We start from the raw sequence: 22,587 nt of genomic DNA, 5'->3' as shown, positions 1-22,587 counted from the left end.
CAGTGGGGGCGGTACACGCTGTTGAATGAGCATGTGTACTCTGTGGCTATCACATTCAAAATAAGTGAATAGAGCAACGAATCTGCATCAAATCTTGTGTTATGCTTAAACATTCCTCCGCGGAAACTGTTCAGATGATTCAGAGGGCTTTTAGGGACGATGCAGTGAGTGCAGTGCAAATAAAATTGTGGCACAAATGCTTCAAAGATGGTCGAGAACCTTTTGAAAACGATCGACGTTCTGGAAGGCCTGGAACAAGCAGAACACCTGAGAATGTTGAACGTGTATGGGCTGCAATCAACAAAGGTTGGCAACTGACTGCAAGAACCAGAAGCTGATCTGGGGATTCCAAAACCTACTGTGTCAAGATTTTGACACAGGATCTTAGCATGAAACCTGTTGTGGCAAAATTCGTTCTGCGGCTTCTGCTACCAGAGAAGTAACATTGTGCTGCAGTTGCTAATGACTTGATTGAAACTGCCACCAATGAACCAGATTCCCTCAAGAAAGTCCTAACTGGAGATGATTCGTGGGTCTGCGGCTGTGATCCGGGAACGAAGGCCCGGTCATCCCATTGGAAGTCGCCTGGTTCTCCAGGCCTGAAGAAAGCATGGGGAAGTTGCAGCAAGATCAAGACCATGTTAACTGTGTTTTTTGATTGGGAAGATGTTGTCCCTCATGAGTACACCCCTCCAGGCCAAACAATTAAGAAGGAGTACTACGTCAATGTTCTTCATCAGTTGAGAAATGCAATATGACAAAAACGGCTGCAGCTATTGGTAACTGGTGATTGGCAGCTTCATCCCAACCACACGCTCACTCACGTGCATCAAGTCTCATGCAGTTTTTTTGCAAAACATCAAATCACCCAGGTGACTCAGTCCACATAAACCCCAAATTTGGTGCCTTGCAACTTCTGGCTTTTCCCAAAACTAAAATCACCTTTGAAAGGGAAGAGATTTCAGACCATCAGTGAGATTCAGGAAAATACAATGGAGCAGCTGATGGTGATTCCAACAAAGGATTTTGCAGTCTTTGAAACAGTGGGAGAACTGTGTGAGGTCCCAAGGTGCCTACTTTGATGGGGACTGAGGCATCATTGTCCTACATACAATGTTTCTTGTATCTTCTTCAATAAACGTCTCTATTTATTATAGTACATGGCTGGATACTTTCTGGACAGACCTGTATTTTAGAACTTGTCCACAATCTGAAGGTTTTGAACATTTATGTTGTTTGTTTTGTAAAGTGTTTTCACGTACACTACTGAATTTGGCCCATATGATAACAACATAAGATTGCTAGCTAGGCTAAAAAATATAACCGGCCCAAGACACACAACTCATAGGGGAAGAGCCGGCACAGCTGTACACCCAATTTTTTTTGGAGGCGGGGGTTGCCAAAGCCAATACCTTTCCTCAATACCACAATGTTTTCTAGAGTCTCATAGAGTTGTGCACGTGTTAGTTAGCTGCTTCATCAACATCACATCTGTGATTCATCTTACATAAAAGATATAGGGACCTGGCTTACTCAGCAAGCCAGTGTGGTAGTCAGTGACCGAGTTTGTACACACTAACCACGCCTGGCTCCAAGCTGTTCTTCCCTTCTGACAATGTCTTCCACACCCCGAGCCAGACAAGGAGCATTCGAGTGAGGGTACTCAAGAACAATGCAGATCACGGCCTTGTAGGGAAAGATCAATTTGTACTTAAAAGAGAATGGTGCTTTTATAATTTGAACGTGTATGTTTTGGGAAAGATGCTTTGAAGGAAGTAAGAAAATCAAATACACCTCTGTTTTCAAGGACCTTAAAATTGAAATGGCAGATAAAATGAATACACACACATATAATAGTGTATAAACACAGACAGATAAACACAAACGTGGCGGAAGAAGGTGTAAACAAATAGCTATGGTGATTCTGAACAGAGAAAGACAAGAAGGACATCCGGTAGGCTTGGAGAGTCATCATAACATAGTGGGCGGCAGATGGTAGAGGGGCTTGCATTCTGGAACCGCACAGGCTAATGTTCAAATACCACTACTTAGTAGCAAATTAACTTTTCAGAGTCTCTTGGTTCTTACATCTGTAAAATGGCGACAATGACATGTTGACCTGAAGAGTCACCAAGAGCATTCAGTGAGTTGACATGTGTGAGCTGACACTCAAAGGCACAGGGGGAGAGATTCTAGGAGCAGGAACCAGCAGGAGCAGCAGCCCGAGGCGGCGGGGGACACGCATTGGAAGCAATGGGTCCCCTAGAACAGCACGACGGCTGAAGGAGAGTGCGCCGCAGTGTGAAGAGCAGCGGGCCACAAGGAGGACGTGCATTTAAGACCCAGCAGTGGAACTCAACCTGGTGGGCCTCAGAGATGCAGTGACCTACGAAGAATAGTGTATTATGATCTGAATGAATCAGGAGGACAGATTTGGGGAGAAAGAGACCCAAATCAGGGATAGCGGAGGCAACTGTCGTAATCACTGAGAGGTAATAAGGACTGGAACTACACCGGTGATGATAAAAATAGGAGAGAAACTGTCTAAATTACCGAAGACATACTTTACAGCGTGGGACTATGGACTAAGTAGGAGATTAAAGTTGAATTCCATTCCCAAATCTGTGAGACATTTGTGAGTTTTGGAGAAATATGGCAAACTATTTTGTTTCCATTTTCTGAATCATAAAAGTGAGCTATTAACACTTATTGCTTAACAACCTCGTAGACCTTTTAAATGGTCTGGTTATTATGCAACATTTGTTCACTGGCCTGGCTCACCAGAGGAATGCTTTACTTTCCCTCACCTGAAAATGCTTTAACATCTGTAATCAGAGCCCACAGCAGTAATCTAGGTATGTACTTACTGGTCTCTTTAATGTGACGAAATTTAAGTATTAACTAAGCCTTGGGAGCGCTGGATGAAAGAATCCCAAGCAGCTCCAGAAGCCTGAAGAACTAGATTTATTACATATTCAAAATATCTGTTACATGTCCACTTTCTACTTTCCCAGGATTAAAACCTTCCTTCTGAGCCAGCCAGTGCTGTGTTCTTAGCTGCGCCTTACCATATGCAAGGAATGGAGTACCACACACTGCACTGGGCGCAGACGAATCTCATTAAGGACCTGATGGTGCTCTCTGCAAGTAGTGCATGCTCCTGAAGTCAGGAGGCTGTTCTGTTTACCGCGCATCGTCAACTGGGTAAGTTCATAAAGATGACCACAGAGCAGTGGAGACACACTGGGTCAGTATTCAGGAGACCAGCCACTAACTGTGTGACAGGTCACCTCACCTCTTTGGGCTTTAGTTGCTCATCTATTCATTGAGTTGAAGCTTTAACTTGTGATGAGCCCTTTTGATTAAGGTTTCAGGATCAATTTGCAATTTATTTCCATAAGACTGAGAGTTACTGTTGTCCAGAGAGAAACACACCATAAAATATTTTCCCTGGTTACTATTAACAGACCAAACACAAAACACTGTGAACAGCAAATCAGTATCTGAATCTTCTTCTGTCTTTGGAGAATTTCCTTTCCTTCCTTCCTTCCTTCCTTCTTTCTATCATCTACCTATATACCTACCTACCCACCTACCTACCATGGGATTTTTCTTAGGTGTGTATTTCTCCATTACATAAAATGTGGATACGCTGAAGAATCTGCATTGACAGAGAAGGATTAAGTTAGAGACAACATATACTTGATAATTAGGAAAATCCCCGTGTGGTAAACATTACAGTTCTCTAATGTAATATTTAGCCTCTGTGTTCAAGCATCAGTACATAGATGGATGGATGGATAAATAACACAGACTGAAATAGATAAGACAGAGATACAGGTAGGTAGATCGATCAATGTTAAGTGAGCCAGGTTTTTCCAAAAGTCCAATTTGACAAAAAAAACTGGAATGAAGGAAATCTGCGTTCTATAACATACTTTCCTGAGGAGGAAGCACAGTGATAAAAGCATTGACTTTGGAGACAGTCAGAATTAGATTCAAATCCCAACTTACTATTCATTAGCTGGCCAAATTACTCAACCTATATGAACCTATACCTTGCACTTACATAATAAATGTTAGCTCAATAAAGGTATTAGCGTCCATCCTTCCACCACTTCCCTTTCAATTTAACGCAGCTCCTACGCTTCTCATGGTAATTTCTGTATCTATTTCTCAGCTATCCTGGAGACTGGTGGGCCTTTTGAGGTTTCTTCTAGATAGCTCTCTTTATCCATAGGGAGAAGAAGGAGGTCCATTTTTTGGACTTTTTTTTTAATGCTGAAGATCCCTAAATATAATAGTGTTTGTGCTAGGTGACAATTTTAATTTAGAAAAATATACAACTATGCTGCTATACTAAATTTTAGCTGAACCCCAACAGAGACCCTGCTATCTGAGCTTACTGATATGAAAAAATCTTACTGAGTGCAAGTCTGTACAAAGACTAACCAACGCAACAATGAAAAATAGAGCTTATGTACTTCAAGAATTTTGTTTCATTAGCAATGATCAAAAAGCTTAACAATCTGCTTTAACGTTCTTAGTGGTGCATCCAGCAGGGCTCCGTGTCCCTGCTGGAAACAGCGCTCTCCTGATGGTGCGCACAGACCGCTTCCCCTCCGACCCGCCTCAGTGCAGAAGTGCAAGAGCAGACGGAGGTTAATGAGCGAGCTTTACAATTGTTGCAAATGCATAGAAACAGCAAGAAAAGGACTATATAGAACAATTATAATTTTCTCACACACTGAAAACTCCAAGACAAAACGTGTACTGAACAGTTACCATATTTAAATTAAATTTCATTAAAGATAGTAAGAAGCGCAGTACTACAAACAGAGACCTGTAATTATACAACAATTACAGTAGAAATGATAACAATAACACACCATCAGCAGTAGCTTTCCTTTTTGGAAGACTGCTGTGTGCCAGATACTGTCACAGGCATTTTAGATATAACTCATTACCTCCTCGATACAGCTCGATGTGACTATCTGTGTGTTACAGACTAGGGGATGAAGATACTGTAAGGTGAATTACCCTGTTCAAGTTAGAGCGGGGTAGTTATTTAAACCATGTGTGTTGGATTTCAAAATCTAGACTCTTAGGAAAGGTAGCTATGCAAGTAGATGTTTTCCAAGGACTTGTCAGATGTGGACAAACTCTGAGAGATAAGCAAAGCCCCATTTCAAGTTATCGTGGATGGCTAAAACCTGAAACGGGCACAAGGCTAGCAACTGTGAAATCAGTCATAACAGCAAAGCGCCCCCAAAGTAGTAACAGCTATTTACTAGGAGAGTTGTTATAAAAGCATTCATAAATTGAAAAGTATACTGAAGAGTTCAACAAATTGAGGGTAAGTTGTTATAATGTGATTGTTAGCAAAATAAACAAGTATGTTTGCAAATTAAACAAGAGAGCTTATGGGTTTTTTTTTTATCATCTTGTTCTAGAGTTTTAAGTTTTACCTTTCTTTGAGGTTCTTATCAGAAAAAAAACAGCATATCAGGCAGACAATTTTTCAAAAACAAATAAAAATATTGACTCTCACGTTACAAATTTAAAGGATTGCACACCGTTGAATTGTGTGAACTAGGTGTGAAGGCAGAGACCCCCAACACGTACGCAAGCGTACAACTGTAGTGCAGCTGAAACCCTTTCCTTCCCGACCTGTTCTTCTGCCTTTAGCATTCTCCCGAACTGCTGAACTAGACTCTAACATATCGAAAATAAGATTTATTCTGCAATATTTTGTAAAAATAAAATCATTATTGCACACTTTTGCTTGTATAAAGACGTCAGTGTCCCTAAGCCCGAGGTTTTATTCAGGCGTTTAGGAAAATTTTCATAAAAAGTTACTAATCTTGAGCGTGCTCTACCTCTGCAAGAGAAAGAAAATCAGGGCTTTAAGGCCCACAGAGCCACCACGGTATTGTAGTGGATCTGGCAGCCTGAGCAAATGAGCTCGCTAATGACAGGCAGAAGCAAAGTCCACATCCAAGTGCGAGATCAACTAGAGAGCAATGTATGTTGACACCTGTAATTAAATAATGAACTTACCATAAAAAGTGAGGTACCCAAAGAGTGCCGAGATAAAATAAATGAGAAAACTTAAAGCAATTGCTGTATTGGTTACATTCTGCATTCTTTTCTTTGAAGGGCTAAAAGACAAAAATGGCAAAAGTAGAGTCAGTGATCTGGTTTATATCTACAGAAATATCTCCCGAGCTAGTCAAAAGAATTCTTTAATCATCCGAGACCTAGTCCATTAATAATTATACAATAGAATTCCTGACTTGAAATTGCTGCACAAAGGTTATGCTTTCAGGAAACATTCTCATTTTGGACAAAACTCTCAGTTGTGTCACTTTGTTTTAAACTAACACTTGGAATCCAGTGATGGGAGGTAAGAATTCATAAAGGAGAAGCGTGTCATTCAATCTGAGAGTCTTAGAAGTAAAAAGACATACTCAATACATTTCAAATATTCCAGGATTCTATGGTACCTTTGAAGTTCACAGTATATGGGCAAGATCGAGGTATGGCAGAGAAACGAAAAAGCCAAGGTTGGTATGGCATAAACACTCTGAAAAAAAATTTAGAAGACAAGATTATTAAATGCTAATCTGTTGAAACCACTACTTCATGTGACAATAAGCTCAGTTCTTAAAAAAAAAATCAATTTGGTTAAACATTTCATTTTTAATAAATCACCTCTATAAAATAAGGTTCTTGTTTTTTTTTTTAAAGAGACACAGTTACGTCACCAGCCAATCTTTTCCTTGGTAGGAGACTTGCCTGTGCCGGCCAGGTATTTCTCGGCTGGCTTCTGTACCATGTTACTTTCACTACTATCATGGCTGCTTGCACATTATTTGGGTAAGATAAAACAAATTTAGGTGTGATAAATAATATTTAGGTGAGATTCAAAATAATAGCATTTTAGCAATAATGTCTTTATAAATCTCAGTCTTTCCTAATGTATGCATTAGGAAACTTAAATGCATCTTACTACTCTAAGCAGAAATAATCATTAATGCTTTTGAACCTGCTTTCTTTTCACCAGCTCAATCCAAGGTAGTATCACCAATTTAATCCAAGGGAACACTGATAATATTAATTACATCTTAGCATCTTTGCCTAGGTTCTCTTTCAACGGGAACGAACATGATTTATTCTAGACTTCAAACACTTAGAGATCCACTAGAACACACCAATATGACTTTTTAAAAAATTAGAATATTTAAGAGCCAGATTTACAAAGCAAACAAAATTTACCATCTAAATGAAAACATTGTCTCTACAAAATGCATAGTGATGATTTACTTTCTTTTTTCTACTGTAAAAAAAAAAAATTCCCCTTATAACTTTCGGCTCTTCAGCAAAAGAAGTTCCAGATGACTGAAGACCTATCTTGGGACATAATGCCTCCTCAAATATTTGAAGTGTACTGGGGGGAAAGCTGTAGTGTTTCCTGAGGCTGGATTAGGGGAATGAGACTTTAATTCACAAATTCTCTTTCATATATTGCTCAATTTCCTGGCTTGTCAATTACCCTACCTAGATCTTTAAGGCACATGGAGGCCTTTACCATATAAAAGATGTGGTAAACCTCCCTTGTGGGGCCAGAGAGATATTTCTCATGAAAAAACCGCGGATAAAAAGGAATATTCTGCATGGAGGAGTTACTGCACTAACATGCTGCACTAATAGAGCTGTGCATGAGTGGAGGGGATTCTAGTCTCTGGAACCCTGCATTTCAGCAGAATCCCAAAGTGTAGATGAGCAGACTTGCAGCAATGGGGAAGAAGACATTCAGCTCTTCGGGAATGGCAGACATCACCCGGACCACAGCTCCTATCTCCTCTGTTGACGCGCAGGGGCTCTTGCCGGCATTTTCAGTGTCCCGGGGCTCTCACAGAAGGCTAGGGGACTTGTTCCTCTAGTCCCCCCATGTAAGGCATCATAAATTTCAACTTTGGAATGTCTGCCAGAAGACATACTGGCAGCGCTCAGCTGCCGGTCCAATGATGAGGCTGTTTAGCTGCAGACCAAGGTTCTACTCACCAGGGAGGAGTTTTTGATATAATTGGCTATTTAGCTTTACAAGTCCAGAGGGCAACAGGAAGTCTGTATCCACAGAGGACCTTATTGGCCAGACCAGACATTTAGTAAATCTGTTCTTTTAGGCAGTTGCCCATTTAAAACAGGCTCCATTTAAAGGCATGCCAAAAAAAAGGTGGCTGTTTCATAATAGGCCACCCTGTGTTAAATAATATTATTCTTCTGGTAGGCAACCCTATACTTAGCACTTTCATGAAAATTAATTAGTTACAGGTACAAAGACCTAAGAGACCCTGTTACACAAATCTCTTAAAACTTGAAATGTGAAAAATCAACCAAAAGTATCTGTTAATAACTTACACACCTCTTTGGAGAAATGAAAGAGCTTTGGTTTACAATCATCTGTAGCATTTGAAATCTGTTTAAGAGGATTGAGGGGAAAAGGAGAAACCAACAGTCATTAAAAGCCAGAATACATCAACAAACATGATGAATTTATGATTACTAGGCTTTCAAATAAAAATATTTCAAAACAAAGCTCCAAAATGCAATATAGTCTTTACTTTTCCACTTATTGGAAAAAAGACATTACTCTGATTTTTTTCCTTTTTAGCTTAAAATTAAAAAAAGGAACTGAAAAGAAAATATAAACTATTACCTGAAAGTACTGCTCCATACAATTTAATGTCAGAGGACAAGGAACGGACCATTTTTTAATTATTATCTGTAAGAATAAGTAAAATCAACACTCAGATTATTTCTTATAGAATTCGTGACAAGAACTGATTTCAAATAGGTCAGCGTTGTTTCAATTAATCTAACACCATGCCCAGTCATACCCTAGGTATTGGAAGAGATTCTTTGCCCTGTGCTTTCCCCCTTTAGGCTGCAGTCACTGTAGCGGGCGTGAGGTTGAGTGCTGCACGTCCGTTTAGCAGGATCTCCTCCACTAAAGACTGTCAACTTTCATAACTCCAATGGCTTCAAGGCCTTAAAAAAAGTGCAACTCAAAATGGGATCGCGATGTTTCTAGTGACTATGGTACAAGAATATGGTTATTTGTGGATCCGGCATCAGTAGCAGATGGAGAAATATTAATAGCTGTTTTGGAAACGACCACAGGCAGAAGTAAGTAGAGACTCTCTGCAAAGGGTGAGCTCAGAGATCTCTGACATATAACTACTGCCCCTCCTTCCTTTTTCAGACTTGCATTACTTTCAGTGAATGTGGATAAAACCAGCTAAGAAGGGAACTCCAGCTGTTAAAAATAAATTTAAAAAACATTAAAAATCCAGAGGGATGTCATTTCCCAGAAATAATCAATAAAAATGTTTCAGGACTTTACTCTTAATTGTGGCCACCCTGTTCCTAGACCTATAGCTGTGGTTGTGTCAACATTGCCATTGTTGCCCTTGTTTCAGGGCACATAATGACTCTGTAAATATTTGCTCCAGGCTGCAACCCAGCACACAAAGGGGCAAGGAGAATAAAGGGAGCGTTTGTCCTCTGCAGGAGACCAGTGAGAAAATACTGTTCCTATTCCTATTCCTATTTGGTATTTATCTAGCTTTGGATTTAAACTCATTCAACCAAGATTTTATATAGTAATAAAACAAATCTAAGGAAAACATATATTTTTAGGATTAAGTTAATGAATGAACTGAAGAATGACTCTTAATTAAAACACTCTCCCAAGGGGAAGGGGAGAAGAATTATAAGGATAAACTAGGCAAATTAACATTTCTAGATAAGTTTTAGATATGTAATAAAACTAAATGGTCAACTTACCAAGAGAAAAGAAAAAAATAAAAAGCAATAATCTCACCATCTTTTTCTTGGTATGTTTTCAAAAACCCCCGATGAGGATGGGTGGGGTGGAAGCTAGAGAAGCAAGGCTGTTATTGATCTCTCTCTTTGGCCCTGCTCCAAGTTCCCTGCGTTTCCTTTTTCCCTTCACTGTGGTGGTGGTGGAGGCAGCAACAAGCATGGATTGCGCATCTGTTTTGTACTAGGTCCTGCGATGAGGTCGGTATGTGAACCACCTACCTCATTTACTCTATCAGCTGTGACCACTGGGCTTGCAAATAAAAATATTTTCAAACAATGCTCCAAGTGCGGTATAATCATTATTTTTTCATTAATTAGAAAATATCACTAGCAACCTGATTTTATATTAATATAAAATTAGTTGCTAATTTCTCTGCAGAGATCCATCCCAACCCCAAGCCTGCAAAGGGGACTGGGGGGGATAGGAGTACAGAACAGGAATGGAAAATACCCAACAACCAAGAGTAACAGGGAGCCCTGGATCAGGGTGAAGACAGACCATGGAAGAAGATAATTCCAGGGGTTAGAAACACAGAAGGGAAGAGATGACTAAGTATTAAAAATACTTTTCATTTGCACAAAAGGCCCTTCCTTCACTCTGCTCCCAGGCTTTCCCATCTTTCCATGCTCAGCTCAAGTTTTATTTCCTTCCACACTCTTCTTTACTCCAGCTCTCAGGGACCCCTCTCTCCTCTCAGCCCTTGTGATTCTTATTCTGAAGCAAATAAATCAATGCTTAGTTATGCATTGCTTAACTGTTTTCTCACCTACTAAGATCCTAAGAGCTGATCCCCATGAGCTGTGAGCTGTGTCCTGGTTAGACTCCCACGTGCCTAACACAGTGCTCAGGAGAAGGAAGGCCTCTGATAAAATCCATTCCAACATTTGTCTGTTTTGGTTTATTACTTACTAAAATATTTCTTAGAATACTAATCTGTAGTTAGGACAGAACTTTTAGAAAGAAAAACATCTGTGTTCTAAAATGGACCAAAAAGGTAAAATCCTTCTGGTTACCATCACTCTAAACCACTGCTAAAATAAAACTTTTCAGAGGAGCCAACATTTTACATTAAAAATTTTTATGCAAAATAAAGAATTGGGACAACAGATATGAGTATAAGTTTTTGTATGCTTTTTTTATAGAGTGTAATTTAAGAAAATAATTGTCTCCTGGATTTTTTAATGCAATCTAAGTGTTATACAGATTTACAAACACATACTGTAAAAACATTTAATGAAAAATTGGCATGTTTTTTAAAAAAAAAACAAACCTGGGGTAATATATACATGTGCCCTTTCCCTAACCACTATGTATTCAAAAACCTAATACTTAGAGACTCTAAAATAAATATGCCAATTAAAAAGGGCATTTTAAAAAAGTACACAGTGTCTTCATCATCCCATTGTAAGCCAAATTTAAATTGTGCACACAGGTAAAAACCAGAGCAGATGGTTTGTACAGCATTGCAAAATACGTGCAGAATAAAGGTACTATTTCCATATGACTGCCAGAGCAGAAGCCTGCGTCAGATTAAAGGCTGCCTGCATCTGCAATGACAGAGACGAATGCTGTGAAAACTACGCGCAGTAGACATACTGTACCAATATGTTTCATCTGCTTCCACTGTTGGCTATAAAAATCAAACTACCCCTACCTATGCAAGGCTGGGAGTGCCAATTATCTGTAAGGAGAAAAAGTCATTGTTATCTATACTGGTTCTCTTTAATATGCATATGTTCATTTGCATACATGGGCCAGTCCTAACCATGTTGATGCTTTTCTTTTTTTTTTGCTTACATTTTATTTTATTTTATTTTTTAAATATATTTATTGATTATGCTATTACAGTTGTCCCATTTCCCGCCCCCCACTCCACTCCATCCTGCCCACTCCCTCCCTCCCACATTCCCCCCCTATAGTTCATGTCCATGGGTCATACTTATAAGTTCTTTGCTTCTACATTTCCTACACTATTCTCCCCCTGTCTATTTTCCACCTATCATCTATGCTACTTATTCTCTGTACCTTTCCCCCCCTCTCCCCCTCCCACTCCCCTATTGACAACCCTCCATGTGATCTCCATCTCTATGGTTCTGTTCCTGTTCTAGTTGTTTGCTTAGTTTGCTCTTGTTTTTGTTTTAGGTGTGGTCGTTAATAACTGTGAGTTTGCTGTCATTTTTACTGTTCCTATTTTTGATCTTCTTTTTCTTAGGTAAGTCCCTTTAACATTTCATATAATAAGGGCTTGGTGATGATGAACTCCTTTAACTTGACCTTATCTGAGAAGCACTTTATCTTCCCTTCCATTCTAAATGATAGCTTTGCTGGATACAGTAATCTTGGATGTAGGCCCTTGCCTTTCATGACTTGGAATACTTCTTGCCAGCCCCTTCTTGCCTGTAAGGTCTCTTTGGAGAAATCAGCTGACAGTCTTATGGGAACTCCTTTGTAGGTAACTGTGTCCTTTTCTCTTGCTGCTTCTAAGATTGTCTCCTTCTGTTTCATCTTGGGTAATGTAATTATGATGTGCCTTGGTGTGTTCCTCCTTGGGTCCAGCTTCTTTGGGACTCTCTGAGCTTCCTGGACTTAATGGAAGTCTATTTCCTTTGCCAGACTGGGGAAGTTCTCCTTCATTATTTGTTCAAATAAGTTTTCAATTTTTTGTTCTTTCTCTTTTCCTTCTGGCACCCCTATAATTCAGATGTTGGAACGTTTCAAGATGTCCTGGAGGTTCCTAAGCCTCTCCTCATTTTTCCAAATTCTTGTTTCTTCATTCTTTTCTGGTTGGATGTCTCTTTCTTCCTTCTGGTCCACACCGTTAATTTGAGTCCCAGTTTCCTTCACATCACTATTGGTTCCCTGTACATTTTCCTTTGTTTCTCTTAGCATAGGTTTCATTTTTTCATCTGGTTTTCGAACAAATTCAACCAATTCTGTGAGCGTCTTGATAACCAGTGTTTTGAACTGTGCATCCGATCGGTTGGCTATCTCTTCCTCACTTAGTTGTATTTTTTCTGGAGCTTTGAAGTGTTCTGTCATTTGGGCCAATTTTTTTTTTTTTTTTTTTGTCTTGGTGCTTCTGTTACTTAAAGGGGCGGAGCCTTAGGTGTTCCCTTGGCGGGGTAACGCTGGTCCCTGCGCTGTGATGCTGTACGTGGGGGAGGGGCCAAGAGGGAGCAATGGCGCCCACTCCACTCTCCACCGGATCTCAATCTTTCACTCTGCTACCCACAATCAAACTGGGCCCCTCTGGTGCTGGTTCCCGAGTAGGTGGGCTTGTGCACGCCCCAGGCCCCTGTGGGTCTCTCCAATGACCTCTCCCGTGAGGCTGGGAGTCTCTCCTGCTGCTGCCCCAACCCCCAGGGGCGCTTTCAATCAGAGGTTTGAGGCTTTATTTCCCCCACGCTGGAGCCCTGGGTTACGCGGTCTGCTTCGCTCCCCGCAGTTTGTCCTGGTTTATCTGTGCACGAGTGTGGGGTCGCTGGGTGCTACCCGCCGCTCTGCCTGCCTGTTCTTCCCCACTCTGAGTCCGGCCCTCTGGGTTTATCTGTGTGAATGTGGGGCCGCAGGGTCTGCTAGTGGTCAGACTGCCTGCCCCGTTCGTCCCACACTCCGCCAGTCTCGGTCCCGCCACGGCCACGCGAGTCCTCTCTGCCCCGGCTGCCCATCTCCGCCCCTCCTACCAGTATGGATGAATGTTTGTTTTTTATTTCCTTGGTGTCAGACTTCCTTGCCGTTCTATTTTCTGTCAGTTCTGGTTGTGCGAGGAGGTGCAGTGTGTCTACCTACGCCGCCATCTTGGTTCTCATACCATGTAGATGCTTTTCAACAACCAAATTGTGATGAAAATGTTTGTTGTTTTTTTCTTCCTCGTGGGGCCTAAAAACCATGTGTTCATGGATGTTAACTGAATTTATTGTGGTAATCATTTCAGGATATATGTAAGTCAAGTCATTATGTTGTACACCCTAAACTTACATAGTACTGTATGTCAATTACATTTCAATGAAATTGAAAGAAAAAATCTAAAAGAAAGTGTATGCTCAATTCACTTACTTGTAAGATACAAGTCCAATAATTTGAGGGGGAAAGACAATGTTGATTAATTCAACAAATGGTTAAATGTAAACACTGTTAAGTATTTTTAGTTTTAAGAGCATTCCTTAAAGTATAATCGTTTCTGTACACTGAAACCAGCATCACATCCACTTCATTAAAATAATCTGAAGTTGTTTTATCCTTGTATCCCCGAAGATCAGTTTGGACTAAGTTAAATGCATCTTAAATTGTTCTGACAGCCGGAAATCTGGGTATATAATATGGTTTAACTACTGATGTATTATGTGGCTTTTTTGGATGGCATTTTTCTTTTATTCATTTCTCATTAATAAGGGAGAGCTTAATCAAGCTTGTAATTTTAAAAGTTTAATCAATCCATTTAGATATGTATCTTTTTGGCAAGTTTAAAATGTTTAATCCTACTTAAGGTTAGACAGATACTATGGAATAAACTGCTATGCAAAGAGAAAAAATGTTTTTCAAAATTTCACACAAAGATGCTATCTTTAGGATTTTAAAATCTATTTTAGAAGAATTAGAAGGCTATAAGAAATTCAAATTCTCTTTATCTTTATAGTAAGTTATTTTATAAATAATAAATTAAGTTTACCATCTTATATTTCCCTTGTTCTAATAAAAACAAACTTGTTTTTAAAGACCAGAAAAAACATATTACACATGTGAAGAAAAATACTTCTTTGCAGTAGTATTTTTATGAGAACTTATCTATACTGAATAAACCAGGCCAGATACAATTCAGACACCCCAGTTCCTACTAGATCTCAACAGTTAAGCCCCAGAAGCTCTGGTTTCATTAATGAAACAGTTTCAAAATTAAGATGACTAGTATCACACTACTTTACAGATTGGAACCAGGCTGATTCTCATGCTTGAGTACTCCGACACACACACACACACACACACACACACACACACACACACACACGGTTGTTATTGTACAGAAATAAAGTGATACACAACCTACCAAAAAATTATACTCCATCTAAGGTTTTAACAGAGTTGGGGTGCTCTCCTTTCTAATTAACCACAAAGTCACAATGAACTTGAAGTGCTAGGAACTTTGAAGTTCCAGCTAGGCCTCTTCAAAATAGATAAAATGAAGGAAATAATTTAGTGAAACAAAGTGCTTTGAATAACACATTGAAATAAAATGGGATACCTCCCCCCAAACAAAACAGAGTTCAAGGAAAAAAAGATATTAAGACAACAAGTTCAGTTTTAGTGAGGAGATAAGCTATACAATATATTTTAAACTTACCACAAGAGCAAAGAACACCATAAAGAAAAATGATAAACTACTTGTGTAGCCAAGAAAGCCTGTAAAATAACAGTAAAATAAAAAGCAATTTATAAGGAAAATGATCCCAACGTACAGCTAAAGCTATACATCTTAGGCATGTTTTCTATTACAGTGCTTGGTATCTGGGGCTTAGGGCTGAGAATAACAACATTCCAACTATCTGTCACAGGTCATTTATGTAGCTCTGTACGGCAGAATTGGGACTGGCTCACCACTAATGGTATGCTGTAAGGAAAGGCTGCTCTTTAATGTTCCGCTGTAAAGGTTTTATTTTAGTGGGGCAGACAAAATACTACTGCAAACCAATAGGTTAACTAGACAGGGCTGAAGGCAGAACAACCTAAAACAAGTCCAAGTTCAAAATTATGAACCACCACCACCCTTCTGCTAAAAATATGGTACTGTAAACTTTCAAAGCCCCTTAATATTACTTTCTTTCTTTGAAACAAATAATGTTCTCTTTTACAAAGACTTACCTATTTTAGGGAGAAGGGCAAGAGGGAACACAATGACAACACAAATGATTATCAGTAATGTTTTTCCATCAAGATACCAAGACCTATTTGGAAGAAAATAGTTCTGTTTTAGGCACAGGAGTCTGGTGCTTGTGTTTACACACACACATTTTACACACACACACAATTACGTAAAGTCTAATTCCTTTTGTTAAAATGTGTTCTTGTGGGATTCTAATATTCCTAATAATGAATTTACATTTGAGAAATGGATCAAAGCAATGAGATGCCATTTTTCAACCATCAAATTAGCAAATAATTAAAAGGTTATAATCAATGTTGCCAAAGAGTGATGAAGTGAACAAAACTGGTGAAAGTAAAAACTATGTGTATTACCTTTCTGAAAAGCAAGTTGGCAATAGATTATGAGAGCCTACAAACATGTAACATGTGTACAAGACTATTGAAAATAAGGAAACAACAAAAACAAAAATTTTCATAAAAAGATGTTTTTGAAAACATTAAAAATAATAAATATTAAAAACAAACATCTAAAACCATGACAACTTAAAAATAAATTATAGAACTATGGGACAATCATAAAAGACCATCTCATAGGTATAGTAATATAATGAATATTCAGTAAACATCATAAATATATAAGTAGCATGATAGTTTTGAGGAAAAATATATATTCATTAAAAATTGAAAGGAATTGCAATAAACCGATAGCCATTATCTCTGGGTGGTAGAATTATGGATAACTTTTCTTCCTTATAGCTTTCTATATTTTTCAAATAGAAAAAGGCATGAATTGCCAGGAAAAATATTAAAATTTTCATATAAAGGCATTAGAATGTTGAATCAGAAAAAGTAGGTTGAAAGTGTGGTGGTGTAAGATTTCCTTCTTTTCTATGGACAAGTAGTATTCCATGGTGTAAATGCACCACAACTTTTTTACCCACTCATCTACTGATGGACACGGGCTGCTTCCAGATTTTGGCAATTGTAAATAATGCCGCAATGAACATAAGGGTACATATATTCTTTTGAATTAGTGTTTCTGGTTTCTTTGGATATATTCCCAGAAGTGGAACCACTGGGTCATATGCTTTGTGACATGTATAGACCAGGAGGGCATTATGCTAAGTGAAATAAGCCAGTCAGAGAAAGACAAATACCCTATGATATCACTCATATGTGGAATCTAATGAACAAAATAAATTAACAAACAAAATAAAAACAGACTCACAGATACAGAACAGACTGACAGCTGGCAGAGGGGAGTGGGGTTCCGGGGCTGGGTAGAAAAGGTGAAGGGATTAAGCAAAAGGAAAAAACTCATAGTCACAGTCAATAGCATGGTGATTACCAGAGGGAAAGGGGGAGGGGGGAGGTAGAAGAGGATAAAGGGGGATAAATGGTAATGGAAGAAGACCTGACTTGGGGTGGTGAACACACAGTACAATGTACAGATGATGTATTATGGAATTGTACACCTGAAACCTATATAATTTTATTAACCAATGTCACCCCAATAAATTCAATAAAAAGGAAAACAAAACAAAACGTGTAATGATGTATTTAATTATTTCAAAAAACTGGATACACATTTTTTAAAAATCAGAAGGATATACTTAAAATACAAAAAGTAGATATTTCTATGTGGTAGCAATAGGAACAATTTTATTTTCTCCTATATAATTTTAATTTTTCAATATAAAATACCTGTGTAGATGTTTTTAAAAGTTAAAGTTCATTTCCAAGATTTTAGTATGCAAAGGACAAACGCTTCACAAAACAAGTGCACCCGGTAAACACACAGCAGGAGAAACTCAATCTCTGGTGCAACTGAAGAAATAGCTAGTGAGGCTGGTGAAATTAAACTAGTAAAATTATTTTAAACATAAAATTTGAGGATGTAGCACAATTGGTCCTTTACATGTTGCTACTGACCTTATCAATCTAGTACTATGTTCTGGAAAAACACTGATAATATGTAGCAAGAGCAATGAAAATGTGGTAATCTACTCTAAAACTAATCTAAAACGTAAATAATTATATGTGCGTGAAGCTGTGAACACAACACTGTTACAATGTTTACCAGCTGGGGGAAATCCTCCATATCCGACAACAGAGAGTATCAATAACAGCATACTCAATGGAACCTCATGCAGCTTTAAAAAAATACAATTTAGTTAAATGAAAAATGCTAATAACAGAAATACAAAATATATGATTACTAATTATGTTTCTAAAAAGCTCTTGGAGAAAATTCAAAGGAAATTAAAAGATAACAGTGATTAGGTTGGGAGATGGTGTTATATATAATTTTTGTTTCTTTTCTAAATTTTCTATAAAAAAGCTGTCATTTTTACACTGAATATACATATACATATATACACATACACGACAATAACAGAGTAAAATTCATCCATGCTAATGTGGGATCTGGGAGCATCAGGGACAATAGGGATTATTTTCTCAAGTAATTCGGTAGATGTTCTCAGAATTCTCAGTTGGTGATAATTCGTCCTCTTTCTCTACCAGGTAATCAGAGTGTCCCACTGCCATGTCATATTAAAAAAGTGGGTAAATTCCTGGAAACATACAAAACACCAACACCGAATCCTAAAGAAATAAAACATATGAACAGAGCAATATTAAGTAAGGTGGTTGAATCAATAATAAAAAACCTCCGAAAAAGGAATAGCCCAGGATCAGATGACTTTACTAGTGAATTCTACCAAACATTTAAAGGTTTAACGTCAATCCTTTTTAAATTCTTCCAAAAAATTGAAGAGGGGCAACAATTTCCAAACTCATTGTACAAAACCTGCATACCCTAAAACCAAGCCAGATAAGGACACTACAAAAAGAGAAAATTACAGACCAATATTCCTGATGAATATAGAGGCAAAATTCTCAACCAAATATTAGCAAACCAGATTCAACAGCACATTAACAGGATCATACAAAGTGACCAGGTGGGATTTATCCCCAGGATGAAAGGGATGTTCGACATGTACAAAGCTGTAAGTGTGATGTAGCACATCAATAGAATGAAAGATAAAAATCTTAGGACCATCTCAGTAGATGCAGAAAAAGCATTTGAGAAAATGCAACATCCTTTCATGATAAAACCCCTCAACAAACGGCATAGAAGGAACATACCTCAACATAATAAAGACCGCATACAACAAACCCACAGCTCACATTACGCTCCACAGTAACAGGTCAAAAGCTTTTTCCCTAAGATGAGGAACAAGACAAAAGGTGTCCATTCCCACTCTCAGCACCCTTGCTCAACATTACTAAAAGTCCTAGCTAGAACAATCAGGCAAGAGAAAGAATAAAAAAGAAACATATTTTCTGCATTGGAAAGAAAAAAGTAAATAAATCTGTTTTTATTTGCAGATCCTATAATCTTATATATAAAAGAACCTAAAGACTCAACCCCCAAACTATTAGAATTAATCAACAAGTATAGTAAAGTTGTAGAATACAAAATCAACATACAGAAATCTGTTATGTTTCTATATATTAACAATGAAATATCACAAAAATCAAGAAAACAATCCAACAAAACAAAACAACAAGAAAGCCAAGAATACTCAATGGGGAAAGAAGTCTCTTCAATAAATGGTGCTGGGAAAACTGGATAACCACACACAGAAAAATAAAATTGTACCCCATCTTACACCACTCAAAATGGATTAATGACTGAAATATAAGACCTGAAACCATAAGAGTAACAGAAGAAAGCATGGGGATAAAGGTATTTGATGTGGCTCTTGGCAGTGATTTTTTGGATATGACACCAGAAGCATAAAGCAACAAAAGACTGCATCAACCTACAAACCTTCTGTGCAGCAAAAGAATCAGCGAAATGAAGAGGCAATCTACAGAACGGGAGAAAATATTTGCAAACCACATGCCGTGGTACCTCAGTGCTCATCGTTAATTCCTTCCGCTGAGTGGTGAGCAAGTGATGATTGATGAAGCACTTTCTCTTGTGGGTGGAGTCGTGACTCACACAAGTTCTAGCAAGTGTGAAGAGTGGTGAGCAAGCTCGGAGTGCTGACACATTTTGTCTAGTCAAAAAGTGACAAGTAGCAGGTTTGACGAGTTCTGAAGCCGACGAGTACCAAGGTATGACCGTATCTGATAAAGGGTTAATACCCAAAATATATAAAGAACCCATACCACTCAGTAGCAAAATTTTTTTAAAAAATCTGATTAAAAATGGGCAGAGAAAATGAATAAACATTTTTCCAAAGAAGACATACAATGGCCAATGTGTATATGAAAATATGCTCAACATCGCTAATCATTAGGGAAATGCAAATCAAAACCACCATGAAAAAACACTTCACACTTGTTAGAAAGGGAATCATCAAAGAGACAAGAGGTAAGTGTTAGCAAGAATGTGCAGAAAAGGGACCCTTGTGCACTGTTGGTGGAAATGTGAATTGGTTCAGACGCTAACGGAAAATAATATGGAGAGTCCTCAAATAACTAAAAAGTGAACTACCATATGACCCTGCAACCCCACTTCTGGACACATATCCGAAGGAAGTGAAAACAGGGTGTCAAAGATGTCTGCACCCCCATGTTCACTGCAGCATTATTCACAACGGCCAAGATATGGAAACGACCTAAGTGTCTCTCAATAAATGAATTGACAAAGAAGATGTGGAATATATAATAAAATATTATTCAGCCAGGGGAAAGGAGAAAATCCTATCATTTATGACAGTATGGGTGGACTTTGTGGGCATTATACCAAGCGAGGTAAGACAGAGAAAGACAAATACTGTATATCATTTATATGTGGAATCTAAAACATCCTAGCTCATAGAAACAGAAAATAACGGTGGTTACAAGAGCCTAGGGGGTTAGGGGAACCAGGAGATTCGGTCAGATGACACCAACCTGCAGTTAGAGGGTGAACAAGCGCTGAGGATCTAATCACAACACTGTGGTTACAGTTAGCAGCACTGCTTTGTACACTTGAAATTTGCTACAAGACTCTTAAATGGTCTCACCACAAAAAAAAGAGTAACTATGTGACAGGATAGAGGTGTTAGATAACACCACTGTGGTAATCATGTTGCAATATAGAAGTATGTAAAGTATAACATTATACACTTTAAATTTACACAATGTTATATGCCAATTATATCTCAATTAAGAAAGAATCGCCCTGGCTGGTGTGTCTCAGTGGATTGAGCATCTTCCCAATCAGGGCACATGCCTGCATTGCAGGCCAGGTCCCCAGTAGGGGGCACGTGAGAGGCAACCGCACATTGTTTCTCTCCCTCTCTTTCTTCCTCCCTTCCCCCCTAAAAATAAATAATCTTTTTTTTAAAAAAAAAGAACGAATGAACAAAAGAAACAAGGAAAGAAAGAAAATCAGAAGAAATAAAAGGTTTTCCTTTGTATGATGTCAACCCCTGGCTATTAACATGGACTTTATGATTAACTCCCTGTGTCTTTTTACACCCTGGTTTATGAGGAAGCCCTCTCTAATGCATCTTTAATGGGTGCTACTGGGTGCTGACAACTTCCTCTCTAACAGAATAGAAGGAACAACTGCAGAAATAGCACCAAGATCACAGCTTTCCCTTCCCCAACCTAGTTCATGTCTTTAGAAAATGCATGTGCCAGAAACTAAATCCTATGTACGACTATGCCCAGCTCTAATGGACTTGAAGCTGTGCCCTCTGCATTTGCACATGCCCCTCAATTCCTGGTATGCAGGAGGTCCTAAGAGAGTACACGTATTAACAATACAAAATGATACTCGGCATGTTCATCTTCTAGCCGCTCTTAAGTAGGTATGTCTCTGAATGGGAACTTCAAAATATCCCTCACTGAGGAACATCTGGCAACTAAACTTCTTGAGCTGGCGAAAAGCCCAGGGCTCTGCCTGAGATCTCCTTCCTCTGGGCTTCAGTATCAGACCTGACAGGTGCAGTGCCAGGAGGAAAGGGGCCCAGAGGAGCCCCCGAGCAGGTCCCATCTGTCGGTTCTGCTGCCCTGCTGCCATGAAGGTAGAGCTGTGAAGGGCGCATGCTAATCCTCAGGGCCAAAGACTCTTTCCTCTTGCATAAGAAGAAAGGAACACTTTGAAACCCTGAACTTTATAACTTATACTAATATACTATACTTTATAATGTTATACTATTTCAAATCATAATTTCACTCATGTTTGTAGAAGCCACATGACTGCCCAGAACACTGAACTGTGGGTCTGAGATAACTTTTCCTCCTCCCATCAGTAACTCAGAATCTCAAAGCTATGGCCTATTAGAGCTAGAAGAGACCTCACAGATCACCTGGCTCACTCAACACCTTCATTTCATGTCAGCAGAATCAACAAAAAGATGATGATGATCTTAGTAACAGAAGTAATAGAGCCCTGGCTGGTGTGGCTCAGTGGACTGAGTGCCAGCTTGCAAACCAAAGGGTCACAGGTTCAACTCCCAGTCTAGGGAACATGCCTGTGTTGTGGGCCAGGTCCCCTGTAGGGAGCATGCAAGAGGCAACCACACATTGGTGTTTCTCTCCCTCTTTCTTCCTCCCTTCCCCTCTCTAAAAATAAATAAATAAAATCTAAAAAAAAAAAAAAGAAGTAATGGAAATATTCTCTACTCTTGAATAGTCACTTTGAGATATGGTGTCTTCCAGATATTGCCTCATTTCTTCTCAAGATTGTGGGGTTTTTTTTACTGTCCTCTTTACTAGATTGACTTTAAATTCCTAATACAGAAAATACTTTATTCAAAATATAATGCCTCTCTCCTCGCTTGGCTATGGTTATTACTAATCATTTTGTATCCTTATTAAGTTATATT

At 38.7% G+C, this 22,587-nt stretch overlaps 1 protein-coding gene across 5 annotated transcripts in view; it reads right to left on the bottom strand.

Moving 5' to 3' along the window:
- The window catches only part of SLC38A6 (solute carrier family 38 member 6), a 61,787-nt gene that overhangs the window by 2,499 nt on the left and 36,701 nt on the right, over nucleotides 1–22,587 (bottom strand). For 4 of the 5 annotated variants that reach the window (XM_045201447.3, XM_024567626.4, XM_045201446.3 and 1 more), the window contains 6 exons: nucleotides 15,749–15,831; nucleotides 15,231–15,289; nucleotides 8,723–8,788; nucleotides 8,429–8,482; nucleotides 6,507–6,586; nucleotides 6,061–6,161 (listed from right to left, as the gene is read on the bottom strand). In XM_045201447.3, coding sequence (XP_045057382.1) covers nucleotides 6,061–6,161; nucleotides 6,507–6,586; nucleotides 8,429–8,482; nucleotides 8,723–8,788; nucleotides 15,231–15,289; nucleotides 15,749–15,831 — 443 coding nt within the window. The remainder of the gene's footprint in view (nucleotides 1–6,060; nucleotides 6,162–6,506; nucleotides 6,587–8,428; nucleotides 8,483–8,722; nucleotides 8,789–15,230; nucleotides 15,290–15,748; nucleotides 15,832–22,587) is intronic. The other variant, XM_045201449.3, reaches the window with a different exon arrangement.

The sequence above is a fragment of the Desmodus rotundus genome, chromosome 7 (assembly GCF_022682495.2).
Source record: "Desmodus rotundus isolate HL8 chromosome 7, HLdesRot8A.1, whole genome shotgun sequence".
NCBI lineage: Eukaryota > Metazoa > Chordata > Mammalia > Chiroptera > Phyllostomidae > Desmodus > Desmodus rotundus.
Note: the sequence above shows the minus strand (reverse complement) of the source record. Positions and strands in the feature narration are given on the sequence as shown.